This window comes from Phyllopteryx taeniolatus, chromosome 15 (assembly GCF_024500385.1).
Source record: "Phyllopteryx taeniolatus isolate TA_2022b chromosome 15, UOR_Ptae_1.2, whole genome shotgun sequence".
Classification (NCBI taxonomy): Eukaryota; Metazoa; Chordata; class Actinopteri; order Syngnathiformes; family Syngnathidae; genus Phyllopteryx; species Phyllopteryx taeniolatus.
Genome location: NC_084516.1, coordinates 20,321,816 through 20,349,690, shown reverse-complemented (window position 1 = coordinate 20,349,690; position 27,875 = coordinate 20,321,816). Strand labels below are relative to the sequence as shown.

The 27,875-nt window shown below is 43.7% G+C and overlaps 2 protein-coding genes across 16 annotated transcripts in view; both read right to left on the bottom strand.

The window, feature by feature from the left end:
• Positions 1-10,365, bottom strand: part of akna (AT-hook transcription factor) — a 34,914-nt gene extending 24,549 nt beyond the window's left edge. For 2 of the 7 annotated variants that reach the window (XM_061800323.1, XM_061800327.1), the window contains exons 1-3: positions 10,052-10,365; positions 3,811-4,250; positions 364-1,042 (exon numbers count right to left, since the gene is read on the bottom strand). In XM_061800323.1, coding sequence (XP_061656307.1) covers positions 364-1,042; positions 3,811-4,150 — 1,019 coding nt within the window. In that variant the 5' untranslated portion in view covers positions 4,151-4,250; positions 10,052-10,365. Of the gene's footprint in view, positions 1-363; positions 1,043-3,589; positions 3,669-3,810; positions 4,251-9,553; positions 9,878-10,051 lie in introns of those variants that run through there. The other 5 variants (XM_061800328.1, XM_061800329.1, XM_061800325.1 and 2 more) reach the window with 5 other exon arrangements.
• Positions 10,366-19,645: 9,280 nt separating this feature from the next.
• The window catches only part of whrna (whirlin a), a 150,341-nt gene continuing 142,111 nt past the window's right edge, over positions 19,646-27,875 (bottom strand). For all 9 annotated transcript variants that reach the window (XM_061799053.1, XM_061799052.1, XM_061799048.1 and 6 more), the window contains 2 exons: positions 27,279-27,401; positions 19,646-20,202 (listed from right to left, as the gene is read on the bottom strand). In XM_061799053.1, coding sequence (XP_061655037.1) covers positions 20,117-20,202; positions 27,279-27,401 — 209 coding nt within the window. In that variant the 3' untranslated portion in view covers positions 19,646-20,116. The remainder of the gene's footprint in view (positions 20,203-27,278; positions 27,402-27,875) is intronic.

Genomic DNA, 27,875 nt, shown 5'->3' with positions numbered 1-27,875 from the left:
GGCTACAAAAACACCTGGCTGATCACCTCCATGCCACGCTGCCTTGATGCTCCAAAACGAGGCCCAACAAAGTACTGAGGGCGTCTAACTTTAACACACTTTTCAGAAGGCCAACATTTCTGTGTTTACGATCCTTTTTTTCGTGGGCACATGAACTATTAAAATTTTGTGAAATACTGGATTTGTTTTGTTTTTTGTCTTTGTCATAATCATCAAAATGGAACCAAATAGAGCCTTAAAATATTTCACTTTGCGCATGGTGAATTCATATACAAGTTTCACTTTTGGAAACAAATGCTTGAAATAAATGGACTTTCCCTGGATATTCAAATGTTTTGGCCCATAGCCGAATAGTTGAATCACCTTGATTCCTTAGGTCTTCTGGGAGTGTGACAGCAGTCTTCCTTTGGTTTGTTATGAGAACTTGTCCTTGAAGGTACAGCATCATGACAGGGGTGTGACCTTCCCGCCGGTGAGTGATAGGAATTTTTAGGAGCAGTCTTGGAACATTCATGACTAACATTACTCTGACGATTAGACATAGGTGGTTGAGGAGATATAGCATCGACTTCTAGTTCTTGTTCTTCGTTTTCAGAGTTTTGTTGACGGTGAAGACTGGATTCATAGCTAATGAGGCTGTTTGAGTCTCGAGGACTGTCTGTAAATGCCAGATCTGGAACAGTTTCATGAGTGATCCCTGGAGCAGTAGCCATTTCCTCAGAAGTAAAATGGCACAGGTGAGTGAAAATGGGGAGGGTGGGACGAGACGAAGCCTGGTATGTTGGACATTGAGGTTTGCAGTCTCCGTCAGCTTCTACTATCAAGGGTGGAGAGTCAAAGAATTGGCACTCACTGATGATCTCTGACTCTTCTTTGCTATTGTTGACTGGTCCATTTCGCAAACCCCACTCACCTTTTGCTCCATCTCTCTCCCCCTGAGCCATGTCCAAGTACGTCTTCTTTCCTTCTCTTGGCATCTTCATTTCATTTGCCATGTCTTCATTACATCTTTGTTCTCGTAAGATGCAAATGTCATCAGAGACTATAAAAATGGACAAAAATGGACAGGAAAACGATGTCAACAGTCTTGCAAGTATGGCCGTTGTTCTCATTGCTATATAACAATATTAATTTGAACACAGTAAACTGTAAATACAGTAGTAGGACAACATTTATTTAGCCGAATAAAAATAACCCCCAGCACCCCAAAAAATTAGTTCCACTTTGTAGAGGTGGTGATTTCTCCAATAAAGAATCCATCACATTTAGGTAAAGATCATTTCACTGTTTTTGCATCTGAGGTCTCTCTATCGCTCTCTCGGTGTGTGTGTGTGTGTGTGTGTATGAATGTACAGTGGGTATGGAAAGTATTCACACCCCCTTAAATTTTTATAATTATAAAATTTTAAATTAGAAATATATTATAAATATATAGCAGCGATTTGCTAAAATCATTTCAGTTCATTTTTTTCCTCATTAACGTACACAAAGCACCGCATCCATATTGACAGAAAAAAGACAGAACGGTTGACATTTTTGCAAATTTATTAAAAAAGAAAAACTGACAGCCGTAAGTATTTAGACTTTTTGCTGTGAAACTCAGATTGAACTCGGGTGCTGTCCATTTCTTCTGCTCATCCTTGAGATGGTTCGACACCTTCATTGGAGTCCAGCTGTGTTTGATTCTACTGATTGGACTTAATTAGGAAAGCCACACCCCTGTTACCTTTATCAAGCTTCCCTTACAGCTCACAGTGCATGGCAGAGCAAATGAGAATCATGAGGTCAAAGGAACTGCCTGAAGAGCTCAGAGACAGAATTGTGCCAAGGCGCAGATCTGGCCAAGGTTACAAAAAGATTTCTGCTGCACTTAAGGTTCCTAAGAGCACAGTGGCCTCCATAATCCTTAAATGGAAGAAGTTTGGGATGACCAGAACCCTTCCTAGAGCTGACCATCTGGCCAAACTGACCAATCAGGGGAGAAGAGCCTTGGTGAGACAGGTAAAGAAGAACCCAAAGACCACAGTGGCTGAGCTCTAGAGATGCAGTCGGGAGATGGAAGAAAGTTCTAGAAAGTCAACCATCACTGAAGCTCTGCACCAGTCGGGCCTTTATGGCAGAGTGGCCCGACGGAAGCCTCTCTTCAGTGCAAGACACATGAAAGCACACATTTAGTTTGCTAAAATACACCTGAAGATGGTGAGAAATAGGATTCTGATGGAACTTTTTGGCCTGAAAGAAAGAAAACCAGGCACTGCTCATCACCTGTCCCAACAGTCAAGCATGGTGGTGGCAGCATCATGCTGCGGGGGTGTTTTCCAGCTGCAGGGACAAGACGACTGGTTGCCATCCAAGGAAAGATTAATGCGGCCAAGTACAGCGATATCCTGGACGAAAACCTGCTCAGGATCTCAGACTGGCCCGAAGGTTCACCTTCCAACAAGACAATGACCCTAAGCACACAGCTAAAATAACGAAGGAGTGGCTACAGAACAACTCCTTGACTGTTTCTGAATGGCCCAGCCAGAGCCCTGACTTAAACTCAATTGAGTATCTCTGGAGAGACCTGAAAATGGTTGCCCACCAACGTTCACCTTCCAACCTGACAGAACTGGAGGGGATCTGCAAAGAGGAATGGCAGAGGATACCCAAATCCAGGTGTAAAAAAAAATTCATTCCATCATTCCCCAAAAGACTCACGGCTGTATTAGCTCAACAGGGTGCTTCTACTAAACACTGAGCAAAGGCTCTGAATACTTATGGCTGTGTGATATTTCAGTTTTCTTTTTGTAATAAATCTGCAAAAATATTCTGTTTTTTTCTGTCCATATGGGGTGCTGTGTGTAAACTAATGAGGGAAAAAATGAACTTAATTGATTTTAGCAAATGGCTGCAATATAGCAGAGTGAAAAATTGAAGGGGTCTGAATACTTTCCGTACCCACTGTATATATACAGACTTTTAATTACAGCCAGCGCCAATTCCACGGATTCTTGATCCCGTTACCTTTATCAAGCTTCCCTCAGTACTTTGTTCCTACGTGACACCCACATACCACAAACGTATTCATATAAAAACTTGATAGCATACAATGAATTTAAATGTGTCGAAAGATCGCACCGATAAAATATAAATGGAAGAAGATTTGCACTTTGCCTGCCTTAATACTGTCTCCAATGCTATAAATATGATGGTCATGATTACAGACCGTCAATGTTGAAAGAGCACTACAATAACCCTGCCCAGAATTTTTGGGGCAAATTTACATTTATGATTCCTCTACTAGTAAAATTCGCGGAATGCCGCGGATGCGCTGACTTTTCACAGTCCTGGGGTAATATATACTTAATTTTCCTCGCAGGATAAAGAAAGTTAATGTATATTGTAAGTTATGTTTGCACCACCATCACTTTTCTGTACCGCTTATCCTCACTAGGGTGCTGGAACCTATCTCAGCTAACTCTAAGTGAAATATGCTGAACTGAACCCTGAACTGGCCGCCAGCCAATTGCAGGGCACATAATAAACAAACAACCACTCGCACTCACATTCACACCTACGGGCAATTTAGAGTCTTCAATTAACCTACCATGCATGTTTTTGGGATGTGGGAGGAAACCGGAGTACCCGGAGAAAAAACATCCAGGCACGGGAAGAACATACAAACTCCACACAGGCGAGGCCGGATTTGAACCAGTATCCTCAGAACTGTGAGGCAGACTTGCTAATCAGTCGTACGCCGTTCCACCCTGTTTGCACACATAACCACGTTAATTAGAACAGCAAAGGTAAGGTTGTCTAATGACTCACAGGTTGACAATACATCAACATCATCCAGATGTTCATTTAGGATGAAACTTAGCTCCTCAGGTGGCATATCCTGTACCTCACAGCCACCAAGACCCTCTTGGATGGGGGATGCAGGAGATGAGGCTTGATTACATTCTGTATCGTCGTCATGTTTCTGTGTCTCGTCCACCGGTGGCAATCCAATGATGCCATTCTCATCCATCTGGCTACAAAAGTCATGATCTTGTTCTTCCCCCTCCTCCCATTCATCCTCAGACGTTTCAGAGCTGGTGGGTGAGATGCAGGCTGGAGCCGGAGTCCAAGACAGAACCCCTGCTTTTGTGTTTTTTACCGTCTCCATTCACTTCTCATCTTATTGCGACTCAACTGTGACGGAGGGAAATGCTGCAGGCTGGCTCTTGTGGACCCATCCGTGCAGAGGAAGTCTTTGAACGTAGCTCCTAAAATATGACAAAACACTGTTTAATACCCATTCAAAGCATAGAGAAATACATGAACTTTAAGACTAAAAACATACAAGATCATTATATATATATAAAAACACTAAATGTACCTTTATCTAATGCATTACGCTTTTTAGTCACATACACCCTGTGAGGAAGGGATGCAGAAAAGGACAGGACAGGATAAGACAGGACATAGTCCTGACCCCGGCAGTGCAACTGGAGTGCGGAGTGGCTGGCTACGTAGAAACAGTCGTGCTCATACGTTTACATACCCTGGCAGAAATGATCATTTCTTGCCCATTTTTCAGAGACTATGAATGATAACACAAAAACTTTCATTTCACTCATGGTTAGTGCTTGGGTGAAGCCATTTATTATTTAAAAAAAAAAAACTGTTTCCTCTTTTTAAATCATAATGACAACAGAAACTACACTAATGACCCTGATCACAAATGTACATACCCTCGAGATTCTGGCCTGAGAACATTGACACAAATGGGTTTGAATGTCTACTAAAGGTAACCATCCACACCTGTGGTCTGTCTGCTTGTGATCAGTGTGTGTATAAAGGTTCAGTGAGTTTCTGGGCTCCTGACAGACCCTTGGACTGACATCTCTGGATTCTGAGTCATGGGGAAAGCAAAATAATTGTCAAAAGATCTGCGGGAAAAGGTAATTGAACTGTATAAAACAGGAAAGGGATATAAGCAGATATCCAAGGAACTGAGAATGCCAATCAGCAGTGTTCAAACTCTAATTAAGAAGTGGAAAATTAGAGATTGTGTTGAAACCAAACCAAGATCAGACCGACCACAAAAACCTTCGGCCACAACGGCCAGGGACATTGTTTGAGATGCAAAGATGAATCCAGCACGTTATCAAAAAATACTAACGGAAAATTTGCACTCATCAGCCCGGAAGCTACGCGTGGGATGTACTTGGATATTCCAACTTAATGATCCAAAACACAAAGCCAAGTCGACCTCTGTCATTGGCTACAGCAGAATAAAGTGAAGGTTCTGGAGTGACACATCTCACTCTCCTGACCTCAATATCATTGAGCCACTCTGGGGAGAGCGCAAGCGTGCAGTTCATACAAGACAGCCCAGGAATTTACAGGAACTGGAGGCTTTTTGCCAAGAAGAATAGGCAGTTTTACCATCAGAGAAAATAAAGAGCCTCATCCACAACTACCACAAAAGACTCCAAGCTGTCAACTCCTTTCATCCAAGCTTCTCCAGCTCAGCGTCTCACCTGCCATCTGCCAGTGGATTTACAGCTTTCTGACGGGCAGGACACAGCAGGTGAGGCCACCTCATCCACACGCAGCATCAGCACTGGGGCGCCCCAGGGTTGTGTCCTCTCTCCGCTGCTCTTCTCTCTCTACACGAACGACTGCACCTCAACGCACCCGGCTGTCAAACTCCTCAAGTTTGCAGATGACACCACTGTCATCGGCCTCATCAAGGACGGTGACGAGTCTGCATATCGACAGGAAGCGGAGCGGCCGGAGCTGCGGTGCGGCCGACACAACCTGGAGCTGAACACGCTCGAGACTGTAGAGATGATGGTGGACGTCAGGAGGCATCCTTCGCCACAGCTGCCCCTCACGATGTCCAGCTGCCTTGTGTCAACCATCGAGACCTTCAAGTTCCTGGGAATTACAGTCTCTCAGGACCTGAAGTGGGCGACCAAGATCAACTCCGTCCTCAAAAAGGCCCAGCAGAGGATGTACTTCCTGCGGCTTCTGAGAAAGCACGGCCTGCCACCGGAGCTGCTGAGACAGTTCTACACAGCGGTCATCGAATCGGTCCTGTGTTCTTCCATCACAGTCTGGTTCGGTGCTGCTACAAAAAAGGACAAACTCCGACTGCAACGGACAATCGAAACTGCTGAAAGGATTGTCGGTACCCCCCTATGTGCGGCATGTGTGGAGAAAAGCAGGCGCTGCTCATCACCTCTCCAATACAGTCCCAAAAGTGAAGCATGGTGGTGGCAGCATCACGCTGTGGCAGTGTTTTTCTGCTCCAGGGACAGGATGACTGGTTGCAATCGAAGGAAAGATATATGCGGCCAAGTGCAGGGATATCCTGGACAAAAAACCTTTTCCGGAGTGCTCAGGACCTCAGACTGGGCAGAAGGTTCACCTTCCAATAAGACAATGACGCCAAGTACACAGTTACAATAATGAAGGAGTGGCTTCCGAACAACTCCGTGACTGTTCTTGAATGGCCCAGCCAGAGCCCGGACTTAAACCCAATTGAGCATCTCTGGCGAGACCTGAAAATGGCTGCCCACCAACGTTCACCATCCAACCTGACAGAACTGGAGAGGATCTGCAAGGAGGAATGGCAGAGGATCCCCAAATCCAGGTGTGAAAAACTGGTTGCATCATTCCCAAAAAGACTCATGGCTGTTTGAGCTCAAAAGGGTGCTTCTACTCAATACTGAGCAAAGGGTCTGAATACTTATATTTCCGTTTTTCGTTTTGAATAAATCTGCAAAAATGTCAACAATTCCGTTTTTTCTGTCAATATGGGGTGCTGTATGTACATTCATGCGGGAAAAATGAACTTCTATGATTTGAGCAAATGGCTGCAATATAACCAAGAGTGAAAAAAATGAAGGGGACCTAAATACTTTCCGTACCCACTGTACCTGAAGTAGAGCAGCACTGACATTCTCATTTAGAGAAGTGGCTGCACTGCTTCTTCAGTATCCCAGATTAACAAGGAGATTGTTAGCCTGGTGCATCTGGCGCTCTCTAGATCTGTACACAATTATTCTACATATAGAGTCATGGCGGAGAAAGCTGTCACACTGGCTAACATGCCAAACTATGTTCACTATGCAATTTTGGAGACCACAAAAGAATGAGAGCAGACCGCTCAGCAGCCATTTCGAATGGAATCCATGAGAATTTGATGTGAGGAAACCACAAAATATCATCTGCAGGTATCCAAATTTAGTTTGACAGTAAATCCAAAAAAGACCATGTGAAGCATTATAAGAGTAAAGAAAATAAATAACATACCTGTTGTCCTGCACATGCCTAAATGAATTGAGGATTTTCCTCTGCGGCCAGACAGGGGTAATTCATCTGCATTTAACTCATTACTGTGGGGGGGGTGGGGGGTGGGGGGGGGCTTCCCGCACACACAATGATCACTAGTGTTCATCTCAGGACAGGAAGAAAATGTACTGTGGCTGAATACCTTATTGCCATGCAGTAAACATGTAAGCAGATGGGTGAATGTTTCGAAAAAAAATGAAATAAGAGGAATAGATAAGGGGACTGAATGGGCTTAACTGTCAACCCCACAAAAGCTGTCCAAAAATAATTAGTCTTCCGAGTCTGCAGACCCTGTCTGCAGGGTATGTTACAGGCTGACATCAGAGCTTTGATGTGACCATGAGCAGTGGTACAAGCCACAGTGAGATGTTTGGGGCGGACCCATCTAATCGTCTTCGAAGAACCGGCGTGCTGTTGACATGATACATCTGTCCGGAATGCATGTGGGAGTCTTCAGGTAAAGCCTTTGGACCCTCTTAACATCCGTATTTCCTTATTGGCCTTCGACAGTAGTCCTGATCATTTGCCGCGTGCGTCCTCCACCCGAGTAAAAAATTCTGCACCCTAAATAAATCCCTCCTTTTTCCTCACCATTACAAGAATGGTGTTGTGATGCCACTCGTGAACTGTCATTGCATTTACTGGAGGCGTGATTACAATACGTGGCATCGTTAAAAAATGGGTTTAAAGTGGCTGCTATGAGCAGCACAGGCACTCAAGTGATGCGAAACATTTCAACACTGACCCAAAAATAGTTAAGGATTGGAATAAACAAAACAATTTGATCCTCACTGGAAGGGAGGCTCAGAATGATGGCAAGACGTTGGAAAGGAACTTTTTACAATGATTTCTTTTCCCCATGAGGGAGTACACAACCAAATAGTATCCAGAAAAAGCACAAACAAATAAAACAACATCAATCAAGGTCATACATTTCTGTATAAAATACATAATGACACATCATATGTGGTAATATATTTGTATTCAATGTTATATTGCAGGAAATGAATATACAAATATAAGGGTCCTCAATACAAGACGACATTTTGACATTACAAATGGCGTGTAATGAACTTGCTTGCACGGTGATGTAAGAACACGTCATGTGGCCCACACTCAGTTGCCGCCGTACTTTTACGCCAAACATTTGAAACAATTGATTGTTTTGTATTTTTAGCAGCGTTTTTCCAGACAGATACTTACTATAATCATGACTTTAGCAGGCTAAAGTCATGATTACATTTTTCGGTCATGTCACCACCATAGGAACAGAACGTCGATGTAAATCGAGGACCCTATGTTTGTATTCAAAAATGTGTTACCTGTGTACTCTTCAGTTTAGTAAACAAATGCCTATAGTCACTAAATAAGAAAATAAGATGCCGTGTATAATATCGGGTCTATGGCGTCTCTTAAAGTTCCTTGCCACACTGTACAAGTCGCAACTTAAGTTGTTTCTGCATTTCTCTATTGAGATGATTTCCAACTGTCCCAATTCCAACAAAGTATGCAAGGACATAACGTTGGACCGCAGCCACATCGAAATTGTTCATTCAGATTTCATTTAGCCATAAATGGAGATTTTGCTCTTACAGAGACACACAACTTCCAGAAAACTACAGATTGTTTAAGAATTGCGCTGGAAATGCATGATCAAAAATAAACTCAATACTGAACTAGTATGACTTCTAAAGTCAAACCTGAGCTGGTATTCAGCCCTACTAAAAATGTGCCCACCAACCACAATCGGGGTGGGGTCACCAACATGAGTCTCCTGCGGGCCTGTTTTCAAAAAAAAAAAAACACTCACCAGTGATGGGACATTGTGACTTCCTAGGAATGTTGTAGAAGTGATCATTTGTAAATGTAAGCACTTGCAGAGATTTATTGAAGTGCTGATCATTGATATTTAACCCTTGCTGATAAGGGTTAGGGTTAGTGAGAAATCATTATCGTGATCAGCGTCTTCACGTTGACGAGTATGACTTGTTCATACATATGATTATTTTTCATTGTTCCATGAAATGATTTGAGAAGTGCGTAATCAGCACCCAAGAAGTAGCTCTGTTTCAAAAAGGTGGCGACTCCTCCTGATCTAATGACATCCAATCCAATCCAAGAAAGAAAAAAATCAATCCAAGAGAATTACGCTTGGGTTTGATTTAGTATGATAATACAAAATAGCACTAACTTCTCAAGAGCAAAAATAGGAAAACATGCTCACAGTATGTTCATCTCCAAGCGTTCAACCTTACCGCTTCACAACTCCAAATCCGAGTCCGAGTCCGGAAGGACTTGCTGAACAACGAACGAGCAAAGGGCCTACGTTGATCCTGAACACAAAATATTTTCCGACAACAAAGATGCAATAAGTTGTACCTTGGACTAAAAAGCCTCGCAGGCGGGGTCTCGCTGGGCTCCGTTGCCATGAAAACCGCTAAACTAATACTAATGAGTGCAGAGACCCGCCCCTGTGTCACCATGGCGCCCAACAACGAAATCAACGGGTTTCAATACCCCGCCATACGTCAAACTATAAAGTAAGCACATTTCCTTTAGTGCAAAGGTTTTCACTCACACAGGAACAGACGACGGTTAGTGTTAACAAGCTAACACGACCATGTACGATACGCTTCACTTGACCTCCTTCCACACATTTGAATATTGCCAACACAATTAGACCCCACGAAAACGCTTTTGAAAAACAATGTTCGTCGCTTACTTTGGAACGTGTTTCACTGTTAGTGTCTCTCGAAGAAGCCATGTTTGTGCAATTAAAGACGCCGTAGACGTTAATTAGCACGCTCGGTTTGTAGATTGAACTTTCGTCAAGACCACTTGGAAACCTTTTGCGTATGCCCTGCAGTTGTTCTCCCAGGTTCACGAGCCACTCTGCTTTTGTCAGAGAATCACTAGAGCAAAGCTGCTCCCCGACCTTGCTTGTTACTGCTAAAAGTAGCACTCTATAATATCACCACTACATAAATATTACATTTGTGCATACAATATGATCGCTGTGCGATTTGTTCAAGCATTAATTCCCAACAGACAAAGAGAGGGTAAAAATGGAGTATTTAATTAATAGGGTTTTGATTGGTGAAGAGGTACCTTGAAGGAGGAGCTTAGCGGAAGATGGACATGTACCACGCGGCACCCGACTTGCTGTTGAAAGACTTGGCCACCAGGGGGCAGTGTCAGCTCGTTTCTATCCCATTATAATGACATTTATCACCTTCCGTGCATTTAATTGGCCTTTGAATACTTTGATACGAGTGATGTGCAACATACGAGTCATAGAGATACACAAATGCAGCCAAAACAATTAAACAAACTGGATGGCATAGCGAATGTGATGTCAAAGCCTATAGCTGCTGCTGGGTTATTTAGTATTTTTTCCAACCTAATTTAACCACGTCAAAAACAAATAAAAACAACAACAACAAAAAACACTATAGCACTCTTCCACTTTGTTTACAAGCGAATATGGATGATTATAACAATATATGGCCACGCCGGACAGTTCCCCTGGATTTTTAGTATTAAAATACTTACACAGAAATAAGAAGCAGTTGCCGAAGAAAGTGTAAGCCTTGCAGACTTGCACAAAAAAAACACAGCGAACCAAAAGGCCACCTCACCTGTTGGCTGCTTGTGAACTGTCTGCTTCTATTTTCAATTCATCTATTATTGACGATCACTTATTTAGTGTGCGTGAAAAACTATGTCTCAAAGATCTCAAGAAACAAAACAAGTCTTTTTTGTCTTTTTTTTTCAAGGATTGTCTCATGCTGCTACGTGTCTGTTTTATAGACACCTGTGTCATATAGGGTACATGAACAAATGTACGATGCTGAAAATGATATTACCACAAAAAACTACCCCAAAAATTTCAGGATAAAAGGTTTGACCTTTCCATTATTTCCATTATATGCCAATAAATGCTATATGAAATGCAAATAGGTGGATGACTGGTGAGAGCGTCTGCCTCACAGTTCTGAGGACCGGGGTTCAATCCCCGGCCCCGCCTGTGTGGAGTTTGCATGTTCTCCCCGTGCCTGCGTGGCTTTTCTCCGGGCACGCCGCTTTCCTCCCACATCCCAAAAAAAAAACATGCATTCATTGGAGACTCTAAATTGCCCGTAGGCGTGACCGTGAGTGCGAATGGTTGGTTGTTCGTATGTGCCCTGCGATTGGCTGGCAACCGGTTGAGGGCGTAGCCCGCCTCCTGCCCGATGACAGCCGGGATAGGCTCCGGCACGCCCGCGACCCGCGTGAGGAGAAGCGCCACAGAAAATGGATGGATGGATGGATGGATGAAATGCAAATATGCACCCCCAAAGTTGCCCTCCAAATTCTGGAAAACCCTTCTACCGAGGTATAATGCATTTTTTCAATGCATGATTTTGCTTCTACCCATATGATCAAAATATGAAATTTTTTTTTTTTTTTTAAAGAATAATTCTGAAGTTAAGCACTTTATTTGAACATGTTATACAGTTTTTAATTTACTTGCTCTTATTTTGAAATTCACAGCCCTACTTTTATTTAGTCAATTAGAAAAACACACAGTTGCGTTCACATGTTTGATTACCCAGGCAACATTTTTAAGATTGGTACAATTCTTAAAAGATGAAAGACCAGGGAAACCACATTTAATTTATATTAATGGCATTCAAATTAGGCGGGACGGTGGAGGCAGACTGGTTAGAGCGTCTGCCTCACAGTTCTGAGGACCGGGGTTCAATCCCCTGCCCTGCCTGTGTGGAGTTTGCATGTTTTCTCCGGGCACGCCGGTTTCCTCCCACATCCCAATAACATGCATGGTAGGTTAATTGACAACTCTAAATTGCCCCTAGGTGTGAATGTGAGTGCGAATGGTTGTTTGTTTATATGTGTGCCCTGCGATTGGCTGGCAACCGGTTCAGGGCGTACCCCGCCTCCTGCCCGATGACGGCCGGGATAGGCTCCGGCACGCCCGCGACCTGCGTGAGGAGAAGCGGCTCACAAAATGGATGGATGGATGGATGGGATTCAAATGAAACGGTCAAGCATTTCAGAAAAGCATTCTCATTAAGCAAAACATAACCATAAAAAAATGATGGTTGTTGTTCAGTCATCAGTCATATTTAAAAAAAACAAACAATATTTCACAAATTCTGCTAGGTTATGTAAATTTATGAGCACGACTGTACATATATGCAGTCATATGTACCCTTGTCATATTGGAATGAAAGTGTAGGCTACACTTATTTTATAACCACTAGCTGGCGGTGGCATATTCGAATGAAAGTGTACACCTTTCTCATAACCTCTAGGTGGCGATGGCATTTTGGAATGAACGTGTACAGCTTTTTCATAACCACTAGATGGCGGCATACATTTATAAAATGTGAATGTTTTTTTCCATTTGCCCCTATACCTTTGTATAATGCGCACTATTGACTTTTGACACTTTTTTTGCGGAAAGAATTGCACATTATTCACGAAAAATTACGGTAATCCATCTGGAGTCTAATGCACTATCCCAGCCTTCTCCACTACGCCTTGAAAATAGGTCCACTTGATGACCCCCTTGACCTTGAGAATCACACGGAGCCAGGTCAGCTGAGTAGGGAGGTTAGGTACATCAGGAACTGTTGGATGCTCAGGCCATTGTGAGCTCCTGCCTCCACTCGTAAAACTGAACACAGCGAATGCCACAGAATCTCTTTGTAGATGTGCTGGCTGGCTGATCACCTGGCCCACTTTGAAAGCGAAAACTCATAGTTAGGCTTTGAAATACATCTTGTTACACCAGTCCTCGAACTTTTCTGACACACCTCGTATAGCGACAGGTAGAACTACAATTAAATGCTCTTCCTGGGTAGCTTTTGTTTGGTGGTGTACCTGAGATTGTTCCTAATGTAAAATAGGTACATTGGCCCTAATAAAGGTTTGGCAACACTAGTATGGAAAATGAATGGATGAAACTCATCAGATACTGTTACGCGGCCCGAATGCACACGACAAAGTGAATCTAGAGAATAACATACAGTATATGCCGTAGAGTATTTATGTGGCATATATTTAAAAAGAAAAAAAAAAAAAAAGATCCATTGGAAAAAGTCCTGTCTTCATCCATATTCACAAAAATGTATTCTACTTCAGCCCATGTTTAGCTCAAATGGTCTAAACAATTTTGTGTAATTGTCATTTGACTTACTGTAAAAATGGAGCCAACCTCTGCAACATTAAAATGACACTTTGCAGCCTGTTAGTTTTGTGCAGTTATCTTTATTGAAAAATGAAACACACTTTCTATATAAATACCACTGTATAACCCTCCTTGTTCAGATGTGACGGATGAGAAACAAAAGCAAAAAAAGAGGCAGATGTAAAGCATCTCAGGGGCAAAGCTGAGCAATAACCCGAGATAAGTGCGACTAATTTAAGGGGAGCGAGGCACACTCAGTAAACAAATAAGCACAAGCAACTGAATTGACAAGGAAGTTGGGAGTGTTGGGACTGCATGTTGCTGGCGTTCAGTGGGGGCCAGACCGCTATCGTTGACGTTGCCGTTACTCTCGCCCACCCCACTCGGTCAATAAGGCCCTACTGCTATTGACACATTTATAAAAGATGGGCTCACTAAGGAGTTAAGCTACACACATTTTGAAGCACTCTTTTATGAATCTTCAATTCAACAAAAACATGGACAAGTAACTGTAATGGCTGTTTCTTGTTGCGTACAACATTTCTCATCATTTTTCACGCTTCCCTTTCTCAAAGTTGGATTCCCTTTTGTCAACACTTCACCTGAGCAGTATAAAGCGAGCAGCGGAACGTTTTAGGCGCACTCGCTCAAGGCACCGAAAGTCCGAAGCACGGTACACTTCCCTGGTCCCAGAACGCTTGGAAGAGGGGGTCGAGGCCTGAACATGTTGGAACTCGGATGCGTTGTATCATCTAATGTGATTGTTCCTCCTGCAAGTTACTCACGCTAACCGCCACCTTGCATAGTAGAAATGAACAGAGCAACTCAGAATAAGCAACAAAGACAGGAAAGTTGGAGTATGAAGTGATGGCACACGTGCTGAAGCCGGAGTCGGTGCAGAGCAGTGCGACCACAGGCCAGTGGGCGTCAGGAGAGGGACGGCTAGAAGTGACCCGACCGCCGCCACGAGCTCAGCTGGAGAGATCAAACATTTAGCTCATTTTAGTATTCGGCGGAACCTCTAAGGTTGTACGCAATTGAGGATGGGACACCGGTCGACCTGCAATCCAGGACTCCCCCAGAAGAGTATTCAACAGCTGCAGCTCATTCGGAATGCTGACCAGAACTAAGAAATCAGAGCATATTACTCCAATTCTAAAGTCTTTACACGGGCTCCCAGTCAGCTATAGAATCGATTTTCAAAATCACTAAATGCTTTAAGTCCTGAATACATCAAATCAATGCTACTGGCATATAAAGCCAGTAGGGCTCTGAGATCGACAGAGTCCCAAGCAGCATTGAGCTGTTATGCTGCACACAAATGAAAGTGACGCAAGCCCCAAATGTTTTTCTTCCACTTTGAAACATGTCTTGCTCTGTACACTGTTTTCGTTGTGCTCCTTTTCCCCCCTCTTTTTAAAAATTCTTTTTATAAGCTGTTTTTTTTTTCTTGGGTTTTAAATGCTTTTAATCTCGTAAAGCACATTGAGTTACCTCGTGTATGAAAATGCGCTGTATAAATAAATTAGCTTTGCTTTGCTTAGAGGACTACCAAAGGCAAGAATATCCGACGTTTAGGCTCGGTTCGTGTTTACGTATATCGTATCATATTTGTAAAATAAATGATATACATGTACTTAACTTTTGGCTGAAATGTTTGCCATCAACCTGTAGTCATACTCGTTAGTGCAACATAAACAGGAAGTCTGCAAACCTGTTTCCGGGGTTTGGTCACGTGACGTTTCGCATGTAGCGGATTGGCTAAGCTAACTACTGTTAGAATTCAACCATAAAAACAGTGAGCCATTCCGTTTGATGGTAACAAAAGTGTAAAAGAAGGTAACTCCCGTGAAACGTAAAAATAACAAAACACTAACACTTGCATAACAAGAGATGGTCATACCAGATCAAAGTATTTCTTTGTGAGTCTGCTTTATGTGGCTCCTTTTCTCACATTCTTTTTCTTTTAACACCCCTCGCTAAGAGTGGTCCTTTCGAAAGATTTGTCTCAAAAAGCCCAAGAAAAAGCAAAGTTTTTCCTTTGATGAGTTCCTACAATGAAGAGCTCTCTGAACTGAGTTCTCTGAAGCTGCACAGAGCTCTTGAGGTTTGCAGACATCTCGCGTTAACTCTGGAGTTTTGTGTGAAAAGTTTGCATGAATTTCAAATCGTACGACCTCAGAGGAACAACTGCATCCTGTCTTATTGCATTGGAATCGCTAGACAATTACCAAGGTTGTTTTTGAGTAGCACTGACTGGTCACATTTGAACTCCTGTTTTGTAATGACTATGAAACCACACTTGAATAGTTTACGTTCACCGGTGACACCTTTTTAAGCGCTATTATTTCAAATGAAACATTCCATTTGTTTCATGTCGTAGCCTGTCTGGATTTCACGACAATGAAAAAAAAACCTCTCAAGTCGAAGCCCACATTTCCATAACTCTCAGTTCAGCAACTTAATGGGGCTCTTTTTGATTTGGCTTTTTACTTCTTCTAAAAGAAGGTCCAGCTGCGCGCAACAAGAGGTGCTAAGAGAAGACGGATAATACATGACATCAGACATGAGTGGATTTGAAGGGATTCAAAGCATTAAGAGCAGTAACGCAAAGTAACATCAAAGTTATAGTGCAGCATTTGACTGTTTTCATGTTTTACAATGTCAATATTATTATTACAATGTTGAATGTAAAAAGAATGAATGTGAGACTCGATACTGTATACTTTTGTCATTAAAAGGTTTTCAAAAATAAAGTCAAATGAATCTTAATTAAGATGCTGTATATTTATATGATGCTGGGAGTTCCATTCTTTTGGGAGAGATTATTTCAACCTTAAGAGGCTCCACTGTATAATATCATAGTTGTTTGATCCATGAGACCAGTTACAAAAAAACAGCTTTAAATAAATCTAAAAGTATTTGATCAGCTACAGAAGCCGATGAATCCTTTCAACCAAAACAGAAAAACTAAATCTGATTCGGCGATATCGGAGAGTGCGTAGCTTTTCTCAGATTTACAGTTTGCTATCAAGAGGCTTGGCTGCAATGATGTCGTCCGCTGTTCAAATGGCATCGTGCTTGATTGCATATTCAATTGTTGAGCAGCTGCACAGATGCCACATCTCAACTCATTGGACGAGGACCTGGAAGAGACCGTGTTGGACTTCAAAGGTTCCATCGTAGCGTGGCATAAGCGTAGATGTGTCATGGGTGTGTGTTCCGGTTGTTGTCTTCCCCCCCCGTCTCGATGAGAGCATCTTCCCCACCTGTGCCTCGTTCACCCTAATTAGCCCTTGCATTTAACCTCGTGTCTCATTCTCTCTGGTCGCCGGTTCGTGGTACCTTGCCGTCACGTTCCAGCATTCCTTGTTTCCACGTCACTGACTCACAGTAAGACAAGACCCTGTTCCGATGATTGACCTTGCCTCTTTGCCTCACATTTTTTGGATACTGTTTCCTTTTCGGATTGCCTGCCTGCGTACCGACCTACGCCTGTTTATGAAACCTCTCTTTTGTGAAACTGTCCATTTGTATTGGAGTCGTGCATTTTGGGTCCTGTCCTCTGTTCCGTTCATGACAGAACGAACTGGCCATAACATGGACCCAGCAGAGTCAGACCCGGTGCGCAAAGCCCTTCGAGCGCAGGGTCAACGCCTCTCAAAGCAGGATGAGCAGCTTGCTGCCCTCCACCTTCATCTAATGGGACTGTCAGAGCATCAGCACACTATGATGAGACAGATGGCCTCACAGTTTGAAGTTCTAATAAATGTGGTTCAGAAGAAGTAACCAGTGGCACGACACCTGATGCCGCCACTGTACCAACGTTTCCATGTGAAGCAGTCACCATGCAGCAACCTGCCACCTCCGCTGCTGTCTGCCCACAGCTCTCTCGGCCGGAGAGGTTCTCTGGAGATTTTGGGAAAATTAAGCCGTTCATCACTCAGTGCGAACTCCACTTTGAGCTGCAGGCAGCTGCCTTCCCCACCGAGCGCGCAAAGATCACTTTTATCATTTCCCACCTAACAGGTCGTGCGGAGGCGTGGGCAACTGCTGAATGGAGCCGCAATCCGCCGCGTGTCATTCTTGGGCTTCTTTCGTAAAGACTCTGGAGCAAGTTTTTCATTATTCCACACCAGATCGTGAGGCAGCTCGCTCCCTTGTCACCTTACAACAAGGCAAGTGCTGGGTGTCAGATTACGCGATTGAGTTTCGCATTCTAGCAACTGAGAGTCAGTGGAACAACAGGGCACTACTCGATGCCTTTTTTCAAGGACTATCCCCGGCCGTCAAGGATCGTTTGGTCCCACTTGACCTGCTGACCGACTTGGACACTCTCATCGCTCTCGCCGTAAAAATCGACAAAAGGCTTTTGGATCGCGAGCTGGACGGAGATCGGCGGAAGGATGCGTCACCGCGCACTTGGAGGACGAGCCTCGGTGACCAGCCAAACCAAGGCAGATCCCCCGTTGCCGGTCTCAATCCACTTGCTGGCGTCACCACGGAAGAACCCCTGCAACTGGGCAGGTTCCGTCTCTCCCCTGGGAACGTCAACAAGGGCGGTGCTTCTACTGCGGGCAGTTGGGTCATTCCATGAGCAACTGTCACGTCAAGGTTGCCGGTGCCGGTAGCAAGGGCACGGGAGCGGTGAGTCTAAATTTCATTAAGGAAGACCCTACCCGGGTTCCCTCCTCGTTAGATGTATGCACCTTAGAACCTTTCAAGTAAGACGCCACCGCAACACCTATGCTGCAGATGGCAGTTTTCACTCACCGCACCCAAACACTCACGTTGACATATCCTGATTCTCACTCGGAACGCATTCGTTTTCATGTTTTTGACGCCATGAATTATGACCTTATTTTAGGGAACTCATGGTTGAAATGACACAACCCCCACATTGACTGGTCCTCTGGGCATGTTATGTCATGGGGCAGCAATTGCACCCAGAACTGATTCAAGCCTCCATGTAATGTTTAGGGATATGTTTCAAATGAAATTCCAAAGACCCCATCGGGGGATCCTGACTTATCTCAAGTGCCCACCTGTTAACATGTGATTAAAGAAGTTTTTTTCCAAATCCAAAGCCAAATCCCTTCCGCCCCACAGACCTTATGACTGTGCAGTTGACTTGTTGCCTGGAACCACACCTCCATGGGGGAGGTTGTTCTCTCTTTCAGGGCCGGAACACAAGGTTATGAAGGAGTATGTGGAAGAATCACTGGCAGCCGGGATTCTTCGCCCATCTTCCTCCCCTGCGGGAGCAGGATTTTTCCTTGTGGACAAAAAGGACAAGACCCTGCGACCCTGTATCGATGACCGGGGTCTCAACGAGATAACTGTGAAAAACAGGTACCCGCTTCCTCTCATCTCCAGGGTTAGGGTTAGGGTAACCCTAACCAACACACCAACATGACTCCCCCTCCTGAGTTGTTGCACCGTACAAGGCTTCATCATGCTCCGTGGGGAGTTTAATTCATGAACTTGGAAATTATTAAATAGAATCGTTTGGTTGGATGAGCAGCGAGATGAAAATGGAGTGGTCCGAGTGACACGCTTTGGCGTGTTATCCTCCACCGAGCGCATGTTCACATACAGGTTTTCTATGTATCTCCATTATACGCTGTACTGTTGTGTGTTTATATGCTGTCAGGTGCGATCATGAAAACGATGACGTACTTTAGCTCATTAGCTCATAGTGGACCCGTGTCTGAAAACAACATCTACATTTGCAACAGGGAGATTCTTGGTGTGGCTGTGCTGAGACAGAAAATACAGTACGTCATCGGTGTGGAACTTTGGCTCGTGTTTAGCTCTGTCGCCTCTCAACGAGAGCGTTTTGGATTCCCACTGCTGGCTGTTTGTGGCATTTGCACGCCCCCCCCCCCCCCCGTGCTTGCAGCTCCCTCCCACCATGCGGCCTCCTGTAACCCTACGCAGAATAATGCAATGGCAGATTGAACAGTGGTCATTCATTTGATACTTCAATTAAGAAAACAGACAACATTTTGTGACAAATGTGAGCTGCTCCGATTCACATTTTTTTTAAAATATAGGTGTATTTGTGGATGAAACTCTCCATAGGTTTATATTTCAGATAGAGATCTTAGAGTTTGTACAGTATAGAGTATACACATCTAGATTTATTCATCGGTCCGTATATAAATTCAAACTAGGAAAGCCGAGGAGGACCAGTCTTATCAGGTGCAGTAGCCAAGAACTAACGAAATACTAGTGCAAGAAGTTCCAGTAGATTTGAAATCGAGGCCAATCCACTGATTTCAAAATCAAGAGAGCAAAATAAAGGTTACATAGGCTTCGAAGTTCTCACAGCGGAGAGGTAACACGTCCGAAAGAATCGCAAACAGGTCCATGGTATAAATTAGGTGGAGTTTCCTTTGAGTCCACCGCGAAAGAGTTGTGCCATTGAAAAATGAAAATGTCCTCTTGCCCGCTTGCCCTCGAATCCCTGCCGGTTTCTCTCCTCTCCCGCTCAGCTATAGTGCTACATTGAACTCAGTCACGAGAAAGTCCACATGGTCCCTCTCTTTGGTCTTGAAGGCCTCAGCGATGAGGCGTGCGGCGTCCTTGTGCTCACGGCCCCTCAGGGAAACCCCGTTTACTTCCAGGATCACCTGACCCACCTTCAGCTGACCACAGTTGTGAGCGGAACCGCCCCGCTTAGAGAAAGAGACAGACAAACACAAGGTCATTCAAAAAAAAGAAGAAACAGCTTTTACAGCATTTGCATTCTGGCACAATCATACAATCAAGGCAATACAAAAAAAACAATCAAAGAATTTACTCTTACCCATTCTCCAGAAATAAACAAGGCAGCTAGGTAATATAAGGCTGTACAGTCTATAGTTCTATTCTATTGAGCAGCATTCTCTACAATCTAATGTAACAAATGGCGTGTTCATCCATTCCACGTGCTGAACAGTTTCTATTGAAAAGTCTCCATGCATCCATTTTCGGAGCCGCTCCTCCTCACGCGGGTCGCGGGCGTGCCGGAGCCCATCCCGGCTCTCTTCGGGCGAGAGGCGGGGTACACCCTCAACTGGTCGCCGGCCAATCGCAGGGCACATAAAAACAAACAACCGCTCGCACTCACAGTCACACCTACGGGCAATTTAGGGTCTTCGATCAACCTACCACGCGTGTTTTTGGGATGTGGGCGAAAAGCCACGCAGGCGCAGGGAGCCCATGCAAACTCCACACAGGCGGGGCCGGGATTTGAACCCTAATCCTCGGGACCGTGAGGCAGATGTCCTAACCAGTCGTCTACCGTTCCACCGTTTTTTCCCCCCAAAAATGTTGGGTAAGAGCACACGAAATAAAATACAAAATCCCAAACATGCGCGACACCAAGGACATATTGCTCCCCGGTAGGCACATAAATTGAACTCAAGATGCTTGATAAAGTCAGGGTTTACGGGCCGGCGTCCCGGCACGCGACTTTGCGCATTTCCCAAGACGCACATCTTATTAACATTGGAACGGATAAGTCGGCAATTCTTGTCGAATTGGTTTTCTGTGGTGATGAATGGCCCATTTCAGCATTTCCAAGTGCAAATGTGCCACTCCCGATTTCTTTGAGCTTTTATCCTTCGGATTGAATTTCCTTGATTGCTAGATATGATCTGACATCATTACCTCGCTATTGTGTGTGACTAACTGGTGACCAGTCCAGCGCGCATAGTCTGCCTTCCGCCCAGAGAACAGTTAAACCACCCTTATTTCTTCAGTTTCTTGTTCATTTTTACATTTGTTTGGACAAATATAATGATGGCAACAGGTCATTCAGACTTCAGGAAGTACAGTGGGTACGGAACCCACGTCAATTGTTCATTCTTTGTTATATTGTAGCCATTTGCTAAACTCCCATTGAGTTCATTTTTCCGCCTCAATGTACACACAGCACTACATATTGACAGAAAAAAATCTTGTTGTTGTTGAAATCTTTGCAGATTTATGAATAAAGACAAATGGTCTGAATAATACTCCGTTTTTCTTTTTTAATACATCAGCAAAAATGTCAACAATTCCATTTTTTTCTGTCAATATGCGGTGCTGTGCGTACATTAATGTGGAAGAAAATGAACTGAAATGATTTGAGCAAAGGGCTGCAATATAACAAAGAGTGAACAATTGAAGGGGGTCTGAATACTTTCCGCACCCGCTGTATACCTTTAGTGGTGGTACAAGGCATTCAATTGGCCCGAGGCGGCTGTTGGCTCACCTGTACCTGTACTGGCTCACCTGTGCTGGTCTCCAGTGAGCTCCCCCCCCCCCCCCCTTTTCTGCCTTGCTGGTCCTCCGGTTTGAATGCATCATACACCCGTCAGTGGGGGGGGAGGGCGTTCCGGCACTCCGGCCCACCATGCCTTGGCCCCGCGGATTTTTAATGCACCACATACTGTACATTCACACATCCTTCGGGGACCGAGTTGTCCATCATTGCCCCATGCCACCATGGGGCACGTCTCTCCAATTTAAATGCACGAGACCCCACCGGACACGATAACGGTACGGGGATAATGCTTGCCAATCGGGGACCTGGTAACCATAGTAATAGGGTGGGTGGTGGGTTTTCACATTGACTCCTGGGTCCTGCGCTCCTCCCCCTTTGGTTGTCGGGTCTCCCCCTCCGACCCCCTTGGCCTTCTTCTCCCCTCTCCTGGTGTTCATTCGCTAAGAAGTTCCCTAGACACGTTGTCGGCTTTGTCTGCGCTGGGGCCGCTCATAATGACGCAGGTTATATGAAGATTTCAACTGAGGTTCCTTCTGGCTTTTAGACACTATAAGAAGCATCCCCCACCCCAGCCCACCACCCATCAGTAGCACTACCTTGCTCATTTCCCACATCCTGTCCTATCCTTTTCTGTCCTCCCTCATCTTGTTCTATTGGCTAGTTGTTGCATGTCCTCACCGGGTCCCCCCCCCCCCATCCACAAATAAGAACACGATTTGACTGTTGTAACGTTACTCGTGGTCAAATATATAGACTGTCTAACTACTGTTCCGCTGTGGTTCACACCCCTTTTTTCCTTGTCCATTCTGTCTCCCTGTCTGTCACCTAAAACCCCTTTCACATCAGAATAATAACAAAATAAGTATTTCAAACTGCCCTGTTGCACAGCACAAAGCGCATAGATTCCCCCCCCCCCCGCCCCCATTCTGGGATCAGGACAGGTTCAAAAGAAATAAACTGAACAAGAAATTGAAGAAACAAGGGTGGTGTTGGTCTCATTTTTTTCCCATGACTGTAAGCTGAAAAAGGCTCCCGCAACTCTCAACAGGCGAAGCGGTTGAGAAAATGAATGGATGGATATTATCCAGGTAAATGGACACTGAATGGGAAGATGGTATAGGACATAGCGTATAAGTCATCGTCCATTACATCTGGGATGAATATTTTGACATTATGAAACTAAAATCATCTGCTGATCATCATCTGTTTTCGCCTGCGTTAGCTCACTCCCTTTGAAAGTCAATGTTTAACAAAGCAAACCAATGCAAATGTATTTATATAGCGCATTTCATCCACAAGGTAACTCCATGCGCTTTACGTGATTAAAAGCATTTAAAAACAGCAAAAAAACCAAGAGAAAATACAAATACAATAATAACAGCTAGCAGTGGAAGAAAGATCATTGAAAAGTGGAAATGAGTTTTTAACCTGGATTCACACTTGGGGTTGACATCACTTTTGTTCCACCACTATTTGACCTGAGTCTGTAGATCTCAGAGCCCCACTGGGTTTATATGCCATTCGATGTATTCAGGACCTAAATCATTGAGTGATTTATAGCAAGACTAGATTTAAAGCTGACTGGAAGAGACTTTAGAATTGGAGTCATATGCTCTGACCTCTTTGTTCTAGTCAGAACCTAAGCGTCACCTATTTAATGCTCTTTTGGGTGAGTCCAGTCAGAAGACCATTACGATAGTCAAGTCTACTTGAGATAGAAGCATGGCTGAGCTTCTCCTGGTCTGCTTGACATATGCAAGCAAGGGACAAAGGTGAATTCCAAAAATATATAACTTTATTCTAGTACTATTACCCCTTCTATTGTGGAAAAGACAATAAAAGTTGTTCTAAATCAAAGGAAAATATTCTGGGAAAAAGACATATTTTCTTTGAAAAAGAAAATAGACCCTTATCCTGTAAACATAAGGTAATTGATATGTTTGGTTAATCTGCGCGCCGCTCGCTCTGTATTTTTGGTTTGATTATACGTGTATTTTTAAAAAATGATACTACATCATCATTTATTGCAAATTCTTTTTCAATTCCAAGATACGGCTCGGAGAACCCCGGGGGTATCCTGGAGCCCGGTTTGAGAGCCACGGATCTGTGACACATGAAGTAACATGTCCCAGTTTGCCTCCAGGGCTTGAATGCAGCATATATTTGTCCATCTTTTCTCAGTCGAGAGCGTGACGACAGTGTCGCTGGGATTTATTACTGTCAGGTTTGGCAGGGCCGAGTCACGCAAATTTGCATTTAAGCACGCTGGGCCAAACTGTGGATAGAGCCACACAAAAGCAGACAAAATCCACCAAGTGGCGACTTTTTTTTCTTGGGCAGCAAACTTTGATCGCTTGACATTCCTTTGAATTCCCAAGTGTCATCCTCACATCTATGGGAAAAGAAATAGCCATTTGGAAAGTGCCACTTTCTCAGTGTTGTTTTATCTTCTGACTGAATCAATGTGCGGACTCGTTTCCTTCCCCCCAACATCCATATTTATACTCCTTTATTTTTACGATACTCGAGTGCTTTAAACAAGCAGCAGTCGTGTTCGGACATAACGCACGCAGAATTTCATCGTGTACCTTCTACAGGTAATCAAATGTGCCAGTAACGTTGTAGTTGGAACGCATCCGCCTGTTGCTTTGTCCAGGCCAGCCTGTCATGGACAAATAATCCATGACACATAATCATGTGGGTAGCTTTGTTTAAAATGTATAATGAAAGCTTCTACAATACAATACAGTGCGGAGTTAAACCAACATTTGGGGGAAAACCCTGCCCCTAAAGCACCCTGGGACCCGCAATTTTCCACCGTCACTGAGTCACAACTCACTTGTACAGAAGTAAACATTAACACAGAACAGTCTTTGAAAATACAAACCATGCTGACATGTTCAAAGTGCCTTTTAGAGCACCTTATTAGAAACTGAGGGTGAACATGACAACTATATGGACAAATCTTCTTTTTCAGAAATAAAGGATGCAGACCAAACCGTTGCGGTTTTAACAGTCCGAATGATGCCATGAAAACGCCAATGCCGACGTCGAGGCGCGGCTGGCCGAGGTCGGCAAAAAGAGCAAAGCGCACGCTGAGAAGTAAGGCTCGCCTCGACTGTTGTCACTTGGCGCATCTTTTTCCCAGTGTACAATAATATTAAGAGGTGGAAAATCAAATGCCCCAAACTGGCCGAGAATGAGCTAAGCCTGTGCTGCATCTAACGATGGAGGAGTGGGATGCACCCCAAGTTGTCAAAATGACCTCTGTCCGATGAGTGGGCTGTCAAACGGAACATACACCTTAGCATATCATTTAGCGTCTAAAGACACATTTTGGGCCAAAACAGCATTTCTTTTTCAAACAAAAAGATGGAAATGTAATTATTTAAAAAAAAAAACCAACTTGTTTCTGAGTTACAATCTACAATTTATTGTTTGATTTACTTATTTTAAAGTGTTGTGCATAATAATTTGGAACACTGTATTTTGAGTGATTTTGAAAAAAACAAAAACAAAACTCCAGCCATCTCTCTCTCTCTCTATATATATATATATATATTTATACGTACATATGTATATATATATATATATATATATATATATCCACACACACGACTGGTTAGAGCGTCTGCCTCACAGTTCTGAGGACCGGGGTTCAATTCCTCCTCACACGGGTCAAAAATAGTCTGTAGAAATTAGAGGTTGACCAATGTAGTGTTGTAAGGTTCACTAACGTTCCGCCGTGTTTGGATGGACTGGGCTGGGCTGACTGTTTGCGAGGAGCAGATTGCAACATGTGCCAGTAAATCCCTCACAATGTTCAGAACAATTCACAAGTCTGGTAGGATTTAAGGGTAAACCTTATGCAAGCCATAGCTATTGAGAGAGCCTATACAGTACGTTTGACTTTGTAATGAGCCGTTTCATTATTTATGCCCGTTTAATCTTGCTCCTGCTTGACCTTATTACATGTAACGAAGATGGTTTCAAGAGCGTTTTATTGTTTTATCGCACCGTGGTCCTTAATCCCTCGGACAGGACAGCCAGAAAAACAAAATGAATGCTTTTCTTCTCCTTCTCCTATTGCCTTCCCGGAAGTCAGTTTATCATGCTGATGCTTGGCCCTGACTGGGGGGGGGGGGGGGAAATCAGGTTGTGTGCCTTGCTCAAGGGCCTCACAACACCGAGTTACCTTTCCCCAGGTGAGAGGGTTTTTTCAAGCTTACTTTTCCACCTTCAAAATGGAAGATGCCCAAAGTCTCCCTACTTTGTGAGCCCTCAAGGCTGCTGTTATGAATGGCTTCAAATAACAACGTTGTTATTGTTCAGGGATATAGCTGTGATGTTGAAATCAATAAGTGTAGCTTGCCTTCGAAGTGGGTTGAGAAATGCTCATAGGAAATTCTCTTTCCAAGGCACTTCCTCTTATTTAAGACTGGAAATGAGCACTGTCTCAATAAATCAGCACCATGCAAATCTTTGTTTTTAGTTCACTCTTGAACACATTCTTTCGAAACAGTTTTTAGAGGCGAAGGAACATTTTCAACAAAGTCATCAACAATTCCAAAGAAAAGAGAAGCAAATAAAGACAACTGACTTCCAAATAGTCACGAAAGATTTCAAGTAGATAAATACATGCAATCGAGTTGTATTTGTCTTTGGATGTACTTTATGCCACAGCCCTCATTAGCAGACTCATGCTTCTTCACGGGCTCCAATCCTACTCCTTGTATTAACGCCACACTTCTTCCTCCAGTTCTGTCTTTTCTGACCTTTAAACTGTAACTGTGGTGAGAAAAACGATGAGCGCAAGAGTCATGAGCGCATGCGAGGCTTTGCTGTCAAGCGGATACGGGCTGAGCCGGTCGCAGTTCATAGCTTCCGATAGTGGTACCTAACCTGTAGTTTCCAAGCTTTCAATAATTGCTTACATCGAAGGGGAGTGTTTGGTGGTGGTGGTGCACTGGCCACTGTTGTGCTGTGCTATTTTTGGTACTTACATCAAACGATTTACATTTTGAGATATTCTTTTTATTGATTTCATATATTCTCTCATTTTATACTGCCTAACCTGTTTCGGGCTGCAGCCTTTCCCGGCTGACTTTGGCCGATAGGTGGCGTAAACCTTACGCTGGTCGCCAGTCAACGGCAGAGCACATAACAACAGCAACTCACGCTCCTGTTTATAGTTTTTCGATTTGGAACTATCCATCCATCCATTTTCTACATTGCTTATCCTTATAAAGGTCAAGACTATTCAAGTTGGCTTTGGCCAAGAGATGGGGTACACCAACAAGAACGCCACTTGGTGGGATCTCAGTGCGATTCCATACACAGTCCTGAAGCACCTTGAATGTGGCAAGAACACAAACACAAACACAGCTTCGCCATGTGAAGAGAAATATTCATCCAAATGTCTATGGACTAGGACACTGTGGTAATAATATATAGGCAATATATGGGAGGTGTCAGTGGCAGCATTCCATTATTCGAACGCACCTGTATTGTGACAATTCGTGGTAACGGCTGTCGGGTGTTGGCTCCTCCTTCGACGGCGATGCCCAATGTACTTGCACTCTTTGCCACCCTCACCAGGGTAGAGGTGGGCTCCAACAGCCCCGGCTAAAGTCGGCCAGAGAGAATATTCATTCAACTTTTGCAGTATATTACGTTGCATAAGCTTCTGTGCCTCTGGGATGCTTGATGATTGACTGACATGTTTGTTATAGTTGTTGTTGTTGTTGTTGTTGTGCTATGCTTTCCTCACACTTGCATACATTTGCTCTAATAATATGAGAAAATTCACACATAAAAGTGAACCATTTGTGTAATCATTTGTTGGAATTATTGATTGACACCATATTAAGTGTTACAGAAGCTACAATGGGTACGGAAAGTATTCAGGCCCCCTTAAACTTTTCACTCTTTGTTATATTGCAGCCATTTGCTAAAATCATTTCAGTTCATTTTTTTCCTCACTAATGTACACACAGCACCCAATATTCACAGAAAAAAAGTGCAATTGTTTCAATGTTTGCAGATTTATTAAAAAAGAAAACATGAAATGTCACACAGCCAGAAGTATTCAGACCCTTC